Below are 18,148 nucleotides of genomic sequence, written 5' to 3' on the forward strand. Positions count from 1 at the left end.
GGAACCTGATGTGGTGCCGTCTCTGGACACCAGGATTGTGACCTGAGCCAAAGGTAGTTGCTTAACTGACTGAGACACCCAGTCATTCCAGTTAAGAGTCTCTTATGGGGGGTGCCTGGGTGGCTCAGTGGATTAAGCCGCTGCCTTCGGCTCAGGTCATGATCTCAGTGTCCTGGGATCGAGCCCCGCATCGGGCTCTCTGCTCAGCAGGGAGCCTGCTTCTGCCTCTGTCTCTGCCTGCTTCTCTGCCTACTTGTCTCTCTCTGTCAAATAAAATAAATAAAATTAAAAAAAAAAAAGAAAGTCTATTATGGTTTGCCTCCCTCTGTTTCTTTTATTTTTCCTTCTCTTCCTCTATGTTCATCTGGTTTTTTTTCCTTAAATTCCATATATGAGTGAAATCATATGGTATTTGTCTTTCTCTGACTGACTTATTTCACTTAGCATAAGACACCCTAGTTCCATCCATGTCATTGCACTAGCAAGATTTCATTCTTTTTGATGGCTGAATATTATTCCAGAGTGTGTGTATGTTATGTGTGTGTATGTATATACCACATCTTCTTGATCTATTCATCAGCTGATGGATATGTGGGCTTTTACCATAATTTGGCTATTACTGATAATGAGAGAGGAGAAATAACATCCAACACCACAGAAATATAATTATAAGACAATATTATGAAAAATTACATGGCAACAAACGAGACAACCTGTTTTCTAGTTTTTTCCTAGGATAAATTCCTAGAGACATATAAACTACCAAACAGGAAGATAGAAAACTTGAACAGACAAATAACCAGCAAAGAAAGTGAATGAATAATCAGAAATCTCCCAACAAACAGAAGTCCAGGGTTTGATGACTTCACAGGGGAATTCTACCAAACTTTTTTTTTTTTTTTTTTTTTAAGATATATTTATTCATTTGAGAGAAAGAGAGAGAGCAGGCAGTGTCAGGGATTTGAGGGAGAAGGAGTCCCAAGCAGATTCCCTGATGAGTGCAGAGCCCAACCCAGGGCTTGATCTCACTACCCTGAGATCACCACCTGAGCTGAAACCAAGAGTTGGACACTTAACCGACTGCACCACTATCAAACATACATAATTCATTTATTTATTTATTTAAGATTTTATTTGACACAGATTTAAGATTTTATTTTATTTATTTGACACAGAAAGAGACAAAGAGGGGGAGTGGCAGGCAGATAAGGAGAAGCAGGCTCCCTGTTGAGCAAGGAGCCCAGTGAGGGCTCTGGGATCATGACCTGAGTTGAAGGCAGATGCCTGTCTGAGCCAACTAAGAAATCCACTACCAAACTTTTTTTTTTTTTTTAAGATTTTATTTATTTATTTGACAGAGAAAGATCAGAGTAGACAGACAGGCAGGCAGAAAGAGAGAGAGGGAAGCAGGTTCCCTGCTGAGCAGAGAGCCCGCGGGACTCGGGACTCAATCCCAGGACCCTGAGATCATGACCTGAGCTGAAGGCAGCAGCTTAACCCACTGAGCCACCCAGGCGCCCCCCCACCCCACTACCAAACATTTAAAGAAGACTTAATATTTATTCTTCTCAAACTATTCCAAAAAACAGAAATGGAAGGAAAACTTCCAAACTCATTCTATGGGGCCAGCATTATTCTGATACCAAAACCAAACAGACTCCACTAAAAAAAGACAACTATAGGCCAATATCTCTGATGAACATGGATGCAAAAATTCTCAATAAAATACTAGAAAATCAATTCCAACAGTACATTAAAAGAATCATTCGCCATAATGGGGTGGGATACTCCTGGGCTGCAAGGATGGTTCAATATTTACAAATTAATCAATGTGACACACCACATTAATAAAAGAAAAGAACCTCTTAACAGATGCAGAAAAAGTATTTGACAAAGCACAACATCCATTCATGATAAAAATCAACTAAGCAGGGTGAAAGGGAACACACATCAACATAATAAAGGCTATATATAAAAAGCCTACAGCTAATATCATCCTCAATGGGGAAAAACTGAGAGTGTTTCCTTTATAGTCAGGAACAGGACAGTGATGTCCACTCTCATCACTTCTATTTAACATGGTACTGGAAGTCCTTAGCCTCAGCAATCAGACAACCAAAAGAAATAAAAGGCATCTAAATTGGCAAGGAATAAATGAAACTTTCACTATTTGCAGAAGACATGACACTGCATATAGAAAACCCAAAAGACTCCACCAAAAAACTCTAGAATACATGGATTCAGTAAAGGTACAAGATACAAAATCAATGTACAGAAAACTGTTGCATTTCTATACACCAATACGTTTTTAATTTTTATGAAACCCAACTTACCTGTTTATTACTTATGTTACGTGCTTTTGGTGTCGTATTTAAGACACCAAATCCAAGGTCATGAAGATTTTCCTCTGTGTTGTATTCTAAGAGTTTTGTAGTTTTAGGTCTTAAAGTTAGGTCTTTGATCCATTTTGAGTTAATGTTTATAAATGGTGCTAGGAAGGATCAACTTCACTCTTTTGTATTTGAGTACCCAGTTTTTCCAGCATCACTTATTGATAAGACTGTTCCTTCCTCATGAATGATTTTGGTGCTTTTGTTGAAAACCAGCTGTATATTTCTGGCTCCCTTTTCTATTCCATTGCTCTTTATGTCTATCTTTATGCTGTTTTGAAACTGTAGGTTTTTGGTAAATTTTGAAATTGTGAAGTTTGAATTCATAAACTTTGTTTTTCTTTCTCAAGATTGTTTTGGCTCTTTAGGGTTTCTTGACATTCCATATCAATTTTTAAAATGGGTTTTCTATTTCTGAAAAAAATGCCTTTGGGATTTTGATAAGGATTGCACTGCATCTATGGATAACATTGGAGAGTAATGTCATCTAAACATTATTAAATCTTCCAGTCCCATGAACAAGGAAGGTATTCCCATTTATTTGGGTTTTCTTAATTTATTTCAGCAATATTTTGTAGTTTTCAGTATACAAGGCTTAGGCTTCTTTGGTTAAATGTACTCCCAAGTATTTTGTTATTCTTGATGTAATTTTTTATACATTTCTTTTTCAAATCTTCCTGGCTAGTGTATATAAATACAACTGACTGATTTTTAATTTTTATATCCTGTAACTCTGCCAAATGTATTTATCAGCTCAAATGGATTGTGTGGAATCTTTAGGGTTTTCAACATATAAGATATTATCTTTTAACAGAGATAATTTCACTTACTCCTTTCCAATCTGGATGCCTTTTATTTTCCTTGCCTAATTGTGTGTGTGTGTGTGTTTTCCTGATTGGCTAAATTCACTTAGCATAATGTTATCAAGATTTGCCAGATATTGTAGTATCTATCAGAACTTCATTCCTTTTTATGGCTGAATAACATTCCACTGTACGCATATGTCACTTTTTTGTTTTTAACCCCTTTTTTCCTTTATGGACATTTGTGTTGTTTCCACCTCTTGGCTATTATGAATAATGTTGCTATAAATCATGCACAGATTTTTTTTAATTTTTAAATTTTTTTAATAAACATCTAATGTATTATTAGCCCCAGGGGTACAGGTTTGTGAATCACCAGGTCATGCATAGATTTTTAAAAATGTTTTCATTTAAATTCCAGTTAGTTAATATATAGTGTAATATTAGTTTCAGGTGTACAATACAGTGATTCAACAATCCACACAACATCTGCCACCCATCACAACAAGTGCACTCCTTAATCCCCATTGCCTATTTTAACAAATCCCCTGCCTATCCCCTCTGTGGTAACCTTCAGTTTGTTCTCTGTAGTTAAGAATCTGTTTCTTACTTTGCTTCTCTCTCTTTTTCCCTTTGTTCATTTGTTCCATTTCTTAAATTCTACATGTGAATGAAATCATGCTCTTTGTCTTTCTCTGACTGACTTACTTTGCATAGCATAATACTCTCTAGCTCCATTCATGTTGCAAATGGCAAGATTTCATTCTTTTTTTTTTTTTTAAGATTTTTATTTATTTATTTGACAGAGATCACAGGTAGGCAGAGAGGCAGGCAGAGAGAGAGAAGGAAGCAGGCTCCCTGCTGAGCAGAGAGCCCGATGTGGGACTCGATCCCAGGACCCCGGGATCATGACCTGAGCTGAAGGCACAGGCTTTAACCCACTGAGCCACCCAGGTGCTCCATCATTCTTTTTTATGGCTGAATAGTAGTCCATTATATATACACGCATTCCACCTTTTTTTTTTTTTGAATTAGTATTTTTTTATTGAGGTGACATATAATGTTATATTGGTTTCAGATATAAACACAATAATTCAGTATTTGTGAAATGATAATAATAAATCACTATACATTAAAATAGCAACATTAAAATATACAAAACAGTATTCAGTTACTGAATATCACACTGTGGTATTCAGTTACCACACTGTGTATCACATTTTGTGATTTCTTTATGTCATAACTGGAAATTTGTACCTTTTACCATCTTCGTCTATTTCCTTCACCCCTCAACACACACCTCTGGCCATGACTGGTCTATCTGTTCTCTGAGTTCTTTATTTTTTTAAAGATTTTAAAAATCTTTAAAAAAGATTTTTTTTTTAGATTTTAAAAATTAATTAATTAATTTATAGAGCATGTATGGGATGGGGAGGGGGAAATCTCAAGCAGACTCTCCATGTGTGTGGAGCCCAAGGCAGGGTTTGATCTTACAACCCTGAAATCATGACCTAACCAGAAATCAAGCATCGGATGCTTAGCCAATTGAGCCACCCAGGTAGTCTTTTTTTTCTTTAAATAGAGTCCATATATAAGTGAGACCATACAGGATTTGTCTTTCTCTGGGTATTTGTCTTTCTCTCACTTACTTCACTAAGCATAATGTCTTCCAGGTCCATCCATGTCATAGCAATGACAAATTTCCCTTCTATTTTATAGCTAATAATATTCCATTGTTTATATACATCTAAATGAATTTTTTGAGTGAATGAAAAAAACAGTAAACAAGATAACCGCAGTAGTTATACCTATTATTCCACTTACAGCAACACTTACCGGTATATATATTTAGTCACACTTTAAATAGGTAGGCAATTTGAGGTTCAGAGAAGATTCATGATCAACAACCTATAGTTAATATATTATAGAGCTCAGTTTTTACTCAGATTTGAATCCAATACCCCTGCCATCTGTTTTCAGATTTGTTCACTAAGCCCTGAGGTTCTTCAGCAGTTCTTTATAAGCTTCCCTCATCATTAAGGGAAGGACAGGCTGGGGGCTCCAGATCCCATATACCCCATTTCAATCAAGTGTCTGCAGGTATGTTTCCTATATTGGGGCTTCCTGTAAGATTTCATTTGATGAATTTTTAAAAGATGCTGTTTCTAAGAACTACTAAAACAGCCCTGGTTGCATATTGCATTACATAGCACATAGCGTATAAATATATATGAATGAGTGATTTACTAGATAGTTATGTCTAAAACCTTTGACCATGGGGTGCCTGGGTGGCTCAGTCGGTTAAGTGTCTGCCTTAGGCTCAGGTCATGATCCCAGGGTCCTGGGATTGAGCTCAGCATTGGACTCCCCGCTAGGCGGGAAGTCTGCTTCTCCATCTCCCACTCCCTCTGCTTGTGTTTCCTCCCTTGCTGTGTCTCTCTCTGTCAAATAAATAAATAAATAAAATCTTAAACAAACAAAAACTTATGATGAGGTAAATAATCATTTTTTTCTTTTTTCTTTCTTTTTTGGTGGATGTTTATTTTGCAAAACTCTCTACTTGGTACTATGAGATGTATAAAGTTGAATAAAACACACTCCCTTCCTTGAGTACTTATATACGGAATACAAATGTAAAATAAAATGTTAGATATAGGGACGCCTGGGTGGCTCAGTGGGTTAAGCCGCTGCCTTCGGCTCAGGTCATGATCCCAGCATCCTGGGATCGAGTCCCACATCGGGCTCCTTGCTTGGCAGGGAGCCTGCTTCTCCCTCTGCCTCTGTCTGCCATTCTGTCCGCCTGTGCTCGCTCTCTCTCCCTCTCTCTCTGACAAATAAATAAATAAATTATTAAAAAAAAAAAAGATTAAAAAAAAAATGTTAGATATAGGGGTGCCTGGGTGGCTCAGTCAGTTAAGCGTCTGTTTTCTCTTCAGGTTATGATACCAGGATCCCAGGACCAAATTCCATGTCAGACTCCCTGTTCAGTGGGCAGTCCCCTTCTCCCTCTCCCTGTGCCCCTCCCCCCAGGTTCATGTGCTCTCTTTCTCTCTCTCTCAGATAAATGAATAAAACCTTTTTAAAATATGTTAGCTATGGTATTTACATTTTAAAGTACATCTCAGGACAATTTAACTTGAATTAGGAAATCTTCATATCCTAAAACACAAACTAAAAGCCAGAAGAATATTTAGAGGCTTTGGAAGCTGATCTCTCTCTCTCTCTCTTTTTTAGTATGTTACATTAGTTACCATACAGTACTTCATTAGTTTTTGGTGTAGTTCCATGATTCATTGTTTGTGTGCAACACCCAGTGCTCCTTGCAATATGTGCCCTCCTTAATACTTATCACTGGGCCAACCCATCTGCCCTTCTCCAAAGAAGAAATATGAATGACCAAAAGACACATGAAAAAAATGTTCAACATCATTAGCAATCAGGGAAATTCAAATCAAAACCACATTGAGATATTACCTTATACCAGTCAGAATGGTAAAAATTAACAAGGCAGGAAACAACAAAAGTTGGAGAGGTTAGAGAAAAAGGAACCCTCTTACACTGTTGGTGGGAATGCAAGTTGGTACAGCTACTTTGTTAAACAGTATGGAGGTTCTTCAAAAAGTTAAAAATAGACCTACCCTATGACCCAGCAATTGCACTACTGGGTATTTACCCCAAAGATACAGATAGAGTGAAAAGAAGGGGCACAAGCACCCCAATGTTCATAGCAGCAATGTCCACACTAGCCAAACTGTGGAAAGGGCCGAGATGCCCTTCAACAGATGAATGGATAAAGAAGATGCGGCCCATATATACAACGGAATATTACTCAGGCAATATTACTCAGAAAGGATGAATACCCACCATTTGCATCAACATGGATGGAACTAGAGGGGATTATGCTAAGTGAAACAAGTCAAGCAGAGACAGACAGTTACATGGTTTCACTTATATGTGGAACATAAGGAATAGCATAGAGGACATTAGGAGAAGGAAGGGAAAAATGAAGGGAGGTTGGGGAAACAGAGGGGGAGATGAACCATGAAAGACTATGGACTCTGGGAAACAAACTGAGGGTTACAGAGGGGATGGGGGTGGGAGAATGGGTTCTACCACCTCTTTTTTATCCATTCATCAATGGATGAGCACATGTATCCCTTTGAATTAGCATTTTTGTATTCTTTGGGTAAATACCCAGCAGTGGCAATTGCTGGACTACAGGGTAGTTCTATTTTTAACTTTTTGAGGAACCTCTATACTGTCTTCCGGAGTGGGTGCACCTGTTTGCACTCCTACCAACAGTGTAAGAGGGTTCCTCTCTATCCATATCCTTGCCACCACTTTGTTGTTTCTTGTGTTGTTGATTTTAGCCATTCTGACAGGTGTGAGGTGATATCTCATTGTAGTGATGATTTGTATTTCTCTGATGATCAGTGATGATGAGCATCTTCTCATGTGTCTATTGGCTATCTGTTTGTCTTCTTTGAAAAAATGTACATTCAGGTCTTCTGCCCATTTTTAAATTGGATTATTCATTTTGGGGGTATTGAGTTTGATAAGTTTTTTTTAATATATTTTGGGTATTAATCTTTTATTGGATATTTCATTCGCAAATATTTTCTTCCATTCCATAAGTTGCTTTTTAGTTTTGTTGATTGTTTTCTTTGCTGTGCAAAAGCATTTTGTTTTGGGGCACCTGGGTGGCTCATTGGGTTAAAGACTCTGCCTTCGGCTCAGGTCATGATCTCAGGGTCCTGGGATAGAGCCCCACATCGGGCTCTCTGCTCAGCGGGGAGCCTGCTTCCTTCTCTCTCTCTGCCTGCCTCTCTGCCTGCTTGTGATCTCTGTCTGTCAAATAAATAAATAAAATCTTTTAAAAAAAAAGTTTTTTGTTTTAATAAAGTCCCAATAGTTTATTTTTGCTTTTGTTTCCCTTGCTTCAGAAGACATATCTAGAAAGAAGTTGCTCCATATGTACAGATTTTTGTATGGACATATATTTTCACTTCTTTTAGGTAAATGACGATCAGTGAAACTGCTGGATCATATGGTAACTACGTTTAATCATTTGAGGAACTGCCATACTGTTTTCTAAAACAGCTGTTCCATTTTATACTCCCACCAGCAGTCTACAAGGGTTCAGATTACTCCATATCTTCACTAACACTTGTTATCTTTTGATACCATTGAAATTTGTGTGAGGTAGTATTATCTCATTGTGGTTTTGATTTGCATTTGCCTGATCACTATGATGTGGAACATCATTACATGTGCTTATTCGCCACTTGTATATCTCCCAAGGGGAAATGTCTTTTCAGATCCTTTGTGGATTTTTAAATGGGGGTAATTTGTCTTTTTATTACTGAGTTGTAAGAATTCTTTATATATTCTCAATATAAGTCCTTTTCTCAAATACATGATTTGCAAAGATTTTCTTCCAATTTGTGGATTGTCCTTTTACTATCTGGATGGTGTCCTTTGAAGTATAATTTGCCAATAGTACCAATTCTAGCTCATGTTTTTAAGTCTAACTCAAACTCTGCAACATAATCATTAAACTAAAAACTTCTCTTGTAATACATTTCTCACTGATAAATAGAATGAACAGTGATGACTACTTCTACCTTGTATACATACAAATAACAACATGCCAAGAACTGATTCTTACTGTGTATATCTTAGTGGTAATCTAACTATAAAGCAGCATAACATACAGAATGTGGTCATTGCTCCTCCACAAACTGTCCTATTGCCATTGCACGCCACTCAACAGTATAATCTGAGAAAGTACTTTCCCAGGAAATTATTCTATTGTCTTGATGAGTATTTTTTTTTATTGTTAACTTTGCAGATGGGTTTACAAGTTTCTTGGCAGTAGTGGAGTTTGAATTCACTTTTATCTCAAGGAATGCAAATTGTAAACAATTTCTCATCTGTGGTTTGGTCACTTTTCTACCTTGCACAATAAGACTTTTTTTTTTTTTTTAAGTGGTATTACTTTTTCTCTTGTTCTGAAAAAAAAAATCTATGATTTAACAAAAAGACAAGTCACTGGTCATTATTTGATAATGAAACAAAAGCTCTGAAGGCTTCATGCTTTTATGAATAACCTCAGAAATAGTGGCCCTAGTGGTAAATGGATTGTTTCTCTATACAATCAACTTCCATATATTCACCTCTCAATCAAAAATTTTTTTTCTTTTCTAAAGCAGCTAGTATAAAAGCATTACAATCAGAGTCAGCTGTCCTGGCATCTTCTACACTAGCACCGGAGTTCTCTAAATTATGTTTATGTTAATGCTGAATTAGTATGAACTATGTTATACTGATTTACAATATTTATTATACTATTTTCACCATGACTTTTTTTTTTTTTTAAAGATTTTATTTATTTATCAGAGAGAGAGAGGGGGAGAGAGCGAGCACAGGCAGACAGAATGGCAGGCAGAGGCAGAGGGAGAAGCAGGCTCCCTGCTGAGCAAGGAGCCCGATGCGGGACTCGATCCCAGGACGCTGGGATCATGACCTGAGCCGAAGGCAGCTGCTTAACCAACTGAGCCACCCAGGCGTCCCTCACCATGACTTTTTGCTTCAATGAACCACATTTCAGCCATGATCAATTTGGGGGAATTAAGAATATAACTAATGTAAGCAAGGAAAAAATGAATGTAAATTTAACAATAACATGTGAATGACATAAAAGTTCAGAAGCCAAAGTAAATTGTCCCAGTTAAATGAACTTGTCTGAACAAAACATCCAATGCAATCTTTCTTGTACATGAGCAGCCTAATAAATTGTAACAGATATGATGAATCAAATGGGATTTGGAGGGATATCACAATTTATTTCACATTTCAAAATGTGAAATAAATGTTAACAAAATTGATTAAATTGCTTGTGATACCAAACTACCTGGAATTCTTGGTAAATAGCTAAGTATTATGGTTGTCTAAGAATCAAACTGAGAAATACCTATGGCTGGCATGTAGCAGGAACCTGAAGAGTGACTATTGTTATTATCTTCATTCTCTCTTGTTCTACCTGCCTCATAGCTTGCCCAGGAGAATGTAAAAGCCCTTCTATGTTGTCTATGTCAAGTTCCTACATAGCATGTCTAACTCACTCTGACAAGGTGCTCCTGAGACTTTAGCTACTTGATTACTTCATATGATATATTGGAACTGCTGTGTTGTAATTTCAATGGCCCTATCTATCTTGTACACAGCTGTGGTACTTGTGCTTTACACAGTTTCCAGTACATAGGAAAAATCAATAAATATTTATGAAATGAATATACAAATCAAGATGAGAGAAATTATTATCTTCTGTGAACTAGGACTAACTATGGAGAAAAAACACTGGATAAAGAATCCTTTTTAAAATATTTATTTGTTTTCTATAGGAGTAGCTAAATATAGAAAACAAATATTAACAGACCTAAAAGGGAGAAAGAGACAGCAATATAATAATAGTAGGGGACTTTAATACCCCAATTTCATCAAAGGATATATCATCCAGACAGAAAATCATTGAGGAAACATTGAATAAAATGATGGGTTGGACAGATGGACTTAACAAACATAATACAGGACATTTTATCCAAAGCAACAGAATACACATTTGTCTCAAGCACACATGGAACACTTTCCAGAATAAACCATATGTTAGGGCACACACAAAAACATCTTAGTAAATTTAAGAAGACTGAAATCATATCAAGCATCTTTTCCAACCAAAATGGCATGAAACTAAAAATCAATTACAAGAAGACAACTGGAATATTCACAAATAGTGGAGCTTAAACAACATGCTACTGAACAACCAGTAGGTTAAAGAAGAAATCAAAAAATACCTTACAACAAATGAAAATGGAAGTACGATGTACCAAAATTTACGGGACACTGCCAACGCAATTATAAGCAAGAAGCTCATAGTGATAAATGCCTACATCAAGAAACAAGAAAGATCTCAAACAATCTAACTTTACATCTCAAAGAACCAGGAAAGGAACAAGCCCAAAGTCAGCAAAAGCAAAAATGATAAAGATCAGAGCAGAAAGAAATGGAGGCTAAAAGACAATAGAAAAGATCAGTGTGACTACATTTATCATGGTGAGCACTGAATAGTATAGAATTATTGAATCATTGCTGTATACCTGAAACTAATACATTTCACATCAACTATATTTCAATAAGAAGAAAAGATCATTGAAACTAAGAGCTTATTTTTTAAAAAAGATAAACAAAATTAAAAAGCCTTTAATTAGACTGACCAAGAAAAAAAAGAAGAGTCATAAATAAAATCAGAAATAAGAGATGTTCCAATTCATAGAAAGAAACACAAAGGATTATAAGAGATGACTATGAACATGAACAATATGCCACTATGCAAATAAATTAGATCATTTAAGAAGAAATGGATAAATTCCTTGAAACATACAGCCTAACAAGAATGAATCAGGAACATTTTTTCATGTGTCTGATAACCATTTGTATGTCTTCATTGGAGAAGTGTCTGTTCATGTCTTCTGCCCATTTTTTGACACAATTATCTGTTTTTTGTGTGTTGAGTTTGAGAAGATCTTTATAGATCCTGGATATCAACCTTTTGTCTGTACTGTCATTTGCAAGTATCTTTTCCCATTCTGTGGGTCGCCTCTTTGTTTTGGTGACTGTTTCTTTTGCTGTGCAGAAGCTTTTGATCTTGATGAAGTCCCAAAAGTTCATTTTCACTTTTGTTTCCTTTGCCTTTGGAGACATATCTTGAAAGAAGTTGCTGTGGCTGATATCGAAGAGGTTACTGCTTATGTTCTCCTCTAGGATTCTGATGAATTCCTGTCTCACGTTGAGGTCTTTTATCCATTTCGAGTTTATCTTTGTGTACGGTGGAAGAGAATGGTCGAGTTTCATTCTTCTACATACAGCTGTCCAATTTTCCCAGCACCATTAATTGAAGAGACCCCTTTTTTCCACTGCATATTTTTTCCTGCTTTGTTGAAGATTATTTGCCCATAGAGTTGAGGGTCCATATCTGGGCTTTCTACTCTGTTCCACTGGTCTCTGTGTCTGTTTTTATGCCAGTACCATGCTGTGTTGGTGATCACAGCTTTATAGTAAAGCTTGAAATCAGGTAACATGATGCCCCCAGTTTTGTTTTTCTTTTTCAACATTTCTTTAGCGATTCTGGGTCTTTTCTGATTCCATACAAATTTTAGGATTATTTGCTCCAGCTCTTTGAAATATACCAGTGGAATTTTGATTGGAATGGCATTAAAGGTATAGCTTGCTCTGGGCAATACAGACATTTTAACAATGTTTATTCTTCCAATCCAAGAGCAAGGAATGGTCTTCCCTCTTTTTGTGTCTTCTTCAATTTCTTTCATGAGTGTTCTGTAGTTCCTCGAGTACAGATCCTTTACCTCTTTGCTTAGGTTTATTCCCAGGTATCTTATGGTTCGTGGTGCTATAGTAAATGGAATTGATTCTCTAATTTCCCTTTCTGTATTTTCATTGTTAGTGTATAAGAAAGCAATGATTTCTGTACATTGACTTTGTATCCTGCCACATTACTGAATTGCTGTATGAGTTCTAGTAGTTTGGGGGTAGAGTCTTTGGGTTTTCCATATAAAGTATCATGTCATCTGCAAAGAGAGAGAATTTGACTTCTTCATTGCCAATTTGGATACCTTTTATTTCTCTTTGTTGTCTGACTGCTGTTGCTAGGACTTCTAATACTATGTTGAATAAGAGTGGTCAGAGTGGGCATCCTTGTCATCTTCCTGATCTCAACAGGAAGGCTGTGAGCTTTTTCCCATTGAGGATGATATTTGCTGTGGGTTTTTCATAGATAGATTTTATGAAGTTCAGGAATGTTCCCTCTATCACTATACTTTGAAGCGTTTTAACCACCTTATACCAGTTAGAATGGCCAAAATAGCAAGACAGGAAACAATGTGTGTTGGAGAGGATGTGGAGAAAGGGGAGCCCTCTTACATACACTGTTGGCGGGAATGCAAGCTGGTGCAGCCACTTTGGAGAACAGTGTGGAGATTCCTCAAGAAATTAAAAATAGAGCTTCCCTATGGCTCTGCAATTGCACTACTGGGTATTTACCCCAAAGATACAGATGTAGTGAAAAGAAGGGTCATCTGTACCCCAATGTTTATAGCAGCAATGGCCATGGTCGCCAAACTGTGGAAAGAACCAAGATGCCCTTCAATGGATGAATGGATAAGGAAGATGTGGCCCATATACACTATGGAGTATTATGCCTCCATCAGAAAGGATGAATTCCCAACTTTTGTAGCAACATGGACGGGACTGGAAGAGATTATGCTGAGTGAAATAAGTCAAGCAGAGTCAATTATCATATGGTTTCACTTATTTGTGGAGCATAATAAATAACATGGAGGACATGGGGAGATGGAGAGGAGAAGGGAGTTGAGGGAAATCGGAAGGGGAGATGAACCATGAGAGACTGTGGACTCTGAAAAACAATCTGAGGGTTTTGAAGGGGCGGGGGTTGGGAGGTTGGGAGAGCCAGGTGGTGGGTATTAGAGAGGGCACATATTGCATGGAGCACTGGGTGTGGTGCATAAACAATGAATTCAGTTACACTGAAAATAAATAAATAAATAAATAAATAAATAAATCAGAAAGAAAGAAAATCTGGAAAGAAGTAATCTTTGCACCTACAATACTGAGGATTCTAAATAAATTGCTGAATGGATGAACAAAGAAATGAATGGAATAATAAACAGATTAGGAATTAAGTATCATAAACTCTTATTAATCAGAGGTTTCTGGATTACTAGTCGCTAAAGAAAATAGGACATATGAAAATAACGAAATCTATTTACATGTTAGAAAGTATCTATTGTTTGAAACCAGGCTGTAAGCAAAAACAGATTCTAAATGTTCTAATTCTAAATAAATTCCAAATGAATCCAAACAGGCTACTATCATGTAGTGAAATTTGCCAATAAGTGACACTGTAGCTAAGTACCTCTGTCCCCAAGACTGAACACAGTGCTATATACTTGATAAAGGCTCAGTAAACACTTAAAAAACCAAATACCACTAATGAAAATGTCTGTGAATAAAGCTATAGGCAGTTCTACCAAAATAAGAGGCTCTATAATGTTTACTCCCTGATTAGAAATAGAACAACTAGTGATATAAAGGTTAGTCCATTCTGTGCCATTAAAGAATGATGCAGAGTATGAATAAGTCTGGGCTTGGTTTTATTTAATAAAAACACTGTATAGCATAGGTATCTCTAGTTGCACTAATACAATGGAATCATTGAAGAGATGGATGCAACTGAACCAAAGTTAAATTTATATGAATTCGGGCCTAGGAAGTCATCCTCCAAACCTGTTCATGATTTTGATTTTCATTGCAAGCTTAAGATAAAGTGTTACTTGAAATTGTTTTGAAGAGTAAAGGCAAATTCACAATAATGAGGACAGCGCTTTTTGTCACATATGCAGCGGATACCACAACCATTATGTTTTACGCATAGTCCAAAACAAGTCTTTGAACCTAGAAAAGCTTTTCTTAGGAACTCTACTTATGAAAAGAATGATAACTTTCATGAAGACACTCTAAAAACAAAGAGAAATCCTTACCTCTTGCAGTTAAATTTCAATAAAAATTTCAATTAATGTGGAGCCTTGGATTTTTCCTGTAACCCTCATATTAAATTTTGTGCTCAGTATTAAAGGAATTAAAGTCAATTTCTTTACCAATGAATTATAAGGAACACAAATTAAGATGAAAGAATGAACTGGGAATATGCATGCAAATATTGTGCATTCATATTATTATACAGCATAATCTGTAAATCTAGTACTAATGAGACTCAAGATTTAAATGGCTGAAGAATGTGTTTAGTGAATTATTGTCAATCAATGCCTCTATTCCAGGATAAACATAATCTTGAAAGGCAACACACCTATTATTACAAATTCCTAAGTAAGTACAGTACTTCATTATTTCAAAATGTCATTGTCAATTTATAGAGTAACAGACAAACATCTTTCCACCATATACCTGATTACCTTTTCTTTAGAGTAAATGAAACACTGACTATTAAGGAAAATTACAAACATCATTTTTCCAGCAATAAAAGAAACCTAATGTGTGTAAAACTCTAAACTAATTACAGCACTCTAAATTTTCATATTTGTTAGTATGGACACATCAGGCTTTATACCACTGCAATCAAGAATTATTCTTTTTTCAAGTAACATTATTTCATGCGAATTCTTCTATATACTAATTTATTCAATCATTTAATAAACATTCACTGAGTACCTACTTTGTCCTAGGTACACTGTTAGGGGATACAGTTATAAATGTGAGTATGATACAACTCTGGCTCTTAAACTCACAGTCTAACAGAAGAAGGAGACAAGAAAATAAGGTAAAATATAATAGTTCTACCTTATATTAAAATTGTCTACATGTTTTCCACTTGCAATAGCTAATGGATATTATAATGAAAACACTCACTATAGCTGGAAGGTTTTCTTCATTGTTCAGAAATCAAACTCTCCCTACTTGTCTATGAAAAATTTTTTTCAATTAAAAGTATTAAGAAGGACACCTTAAGAAATACCTGTGTACTGAGCATCTCAAATTAACAAATGCTAACATGTGTTTCATATTTTACCTTCAGGCTATTTTCTAAATACAGAAATTTTTTGACTGATAAGGCACTAATAATTACTTAGGATTATTATAGGTCCCACTAGTCGTGTGATCTTGGGTAAATTAACTTAACCCTTTTGATTCTCAGTTTTCTCACCTGAAAAGTGGAGATTAATAGTACCAATCTGTGCTAGACTATGGATTGCCCCTCAGTATCCTTGCTCCACCTAGTTTTTTGCCCAGGGAGGTTCTCTCGCCTTTCAGCTTCTGGTTGGGGTAGGTAAGTAGTATTAGCAGAAGATCAGAGTATGGAAAGAAAGTAAAGCTATTTTCTGGTTTCCTCCCTAACAGGTCACCAAGTGCTGGGTATATCCCTCTATCAGATACAGTCCTCTTGATAGGAGAGGACTTTAGGGACTACATGTGGTAATGGTTCCCTTTAGCCCTCGAGTTGGTACTATTCATTGGTGACTTCCATAAACCCTGCCCTTACCTTTAAAAACAGTTCTCTTATTAAACTGTTCTCAAATAACCCAGTTTGAAAGTGCCGTGTGTTTTCTGCCAGAACTCTGTGTGACTCATAAACAACCTCAGGCATTGTTTTGTGATTACATGAGATACTATATGTAAAGTGCTTAGCTCAGTGCTTAGCAGATTATAAATATTCAGTAAATGATGACTACTATTGTCATGATCAATATTGCTGTTATTATTTTACTTCAGTAACCATACTCATACCATCTATACCAACCAAATTTATTCAGGAGACAGAAATTCAGAATTCTGGAGATCTTTTACTAATTCTTGCAGTGCTTCAAAAATGTAAATTGTGTTTATTTCTAATCAACCTCAATATTTAAAAAAGAGTAAGAGGATGTACAGCATCTCCTAGACTGCCGTTTCTTTTGTAAATATGCTTCAGAATTCATTTCCTACAAATTGACCTTCTGCCACCACTCCAAATCTAGCAAGTATAAATGTCCATAAAGTTAAATAAATTGTTGGGTCTTGGGGTCATGAAAAGAATGGACTGAATGATAAACTCAATGGCATAAAAGTCCTTGGTTAATCTGGAAATGCATCTTCATCATCCTTATATATCATCATGACATAGGCAAGCATCTCCATTTGACAAATTATTTCATCAAAATCCTATTAAAGGTCTACTTAACCTTTCATCTTACCTCATCCTTTATATCTTCCTGTTGTTGGGCAGTGAAGATCTCCATTGCAGCCATGAGTCTCATCATTAACTCATCCACTGTTGTGTTACCTAGCAACACATAGAGATTGCCAAACTTTACATTAGTAAAGTTATTATAAAATGGAAAGTCATTCTAGAATTAATCATAAGGAACAACTACAGTCTAATAAAAATGACAGACTACTACACTAATATCTAGTTAAAATACTTTCATTTTTCATTGAAAAGTTTCGTATGTTCACTGTGAAAGAGTAAAGCAGTATACAGGCAGTTGAAATTTCAAATACAGTAGATTTGAAGGAACCATCTGTTAATAAGAGTTCCAGCTCTATGAAGAAGAATATTCGAGAAATGAGAATCAAAAGTTCTTTAAAGTTATAAAAACATATCTACTTAAAAATATTAGCAACAACTACCATTTGTTTATATGCCAGTAGTTAGGCTTAGCATTTTATATATATTATCCCACTTAATCCATGCAACAATTCTTTGACAGTATCATTAGGATTTTGACTTTAGAGAAGGAAAATGAGGCTTTGAGAGTTGGAGTAGCCTGTGCAATCAAGGTCAGGCTGATTAAATGGTGGGATGAGAATTTGAAACCAAGTGAGTCTAACTTATTAAAAGTCTGTTCTCTTTGCCACCTCAATACACTATTTAGAATTATCTCCTATCATTAAAAATTCTTTGGTGAAGCAGATAGTAATTCATTTTCTGAAAAAAACTGAGTTCTTTTTTTTGCCCAGTTGGTATTTTTCTCTTTCAGCTGCTTTCAAATGACTATACTATAAACTTTATGAGTATTTATTTAAGTTTTAATTTTAGTTCCAGTTAGTTACCATACAATGTTATATTAGTTTTATGGGAGTATTAAAATGTTTGACTTCCTTTAACACTATTTTATTCCCTGTCCAAGGCCATAACAAACATATAGCAGAAATATGACATTTCCTGAGAGCACTCTCCTATTGCTTGCTTTGGATACATCTACAACAGAGACATCTATAGAGATATATAAAGGTATAGTAATTCTTCTCTTCTTTCAAATCTACAAAGAACCTATCTTTCTCCAGGGCCTGAGGTTTTTCTGTCCCATT

The 18,148-nt window shown here is 35.9% G+C and overlaps 1 protein-coding gene across 1 annotated transcript in view; it reads right to left on the minus strand.

Moving 5' to 3' along the window:
- Positions 1-18,148, minus strand: part of FAF1 (Fas associated factor 1) — a 492,920-nt gene that overhangs the window by 88,112 nt on the left and 386,660 nt on the right. The window contains exon 15 of the mRNA XM_059136657.1: positions 17,032-17,120. Coding sequence (XP_058992640.1) covers positions 17,032-17,120 — 89 coding nt within the window. The remainder of the gene's footprint in view (positions 1-17,031; positions 17,121-18,148) is intronic.

The sequence above is a fragment of the Mustela lutreola genome, chromosome 10 (assembly GCF_030435805.1).
Source record: "Mustela lutreola isolate mMusLut2 chromosome 10, mMusLut2.pri, whole genome shotgun sequence".
In the NCBI taxonomy this organism is placed as follows: Eukaryota; Metazoa; Chordata; class Mammalia; order Carnivora; family Mustelidae; genus Mustela; species Mustela lutreola.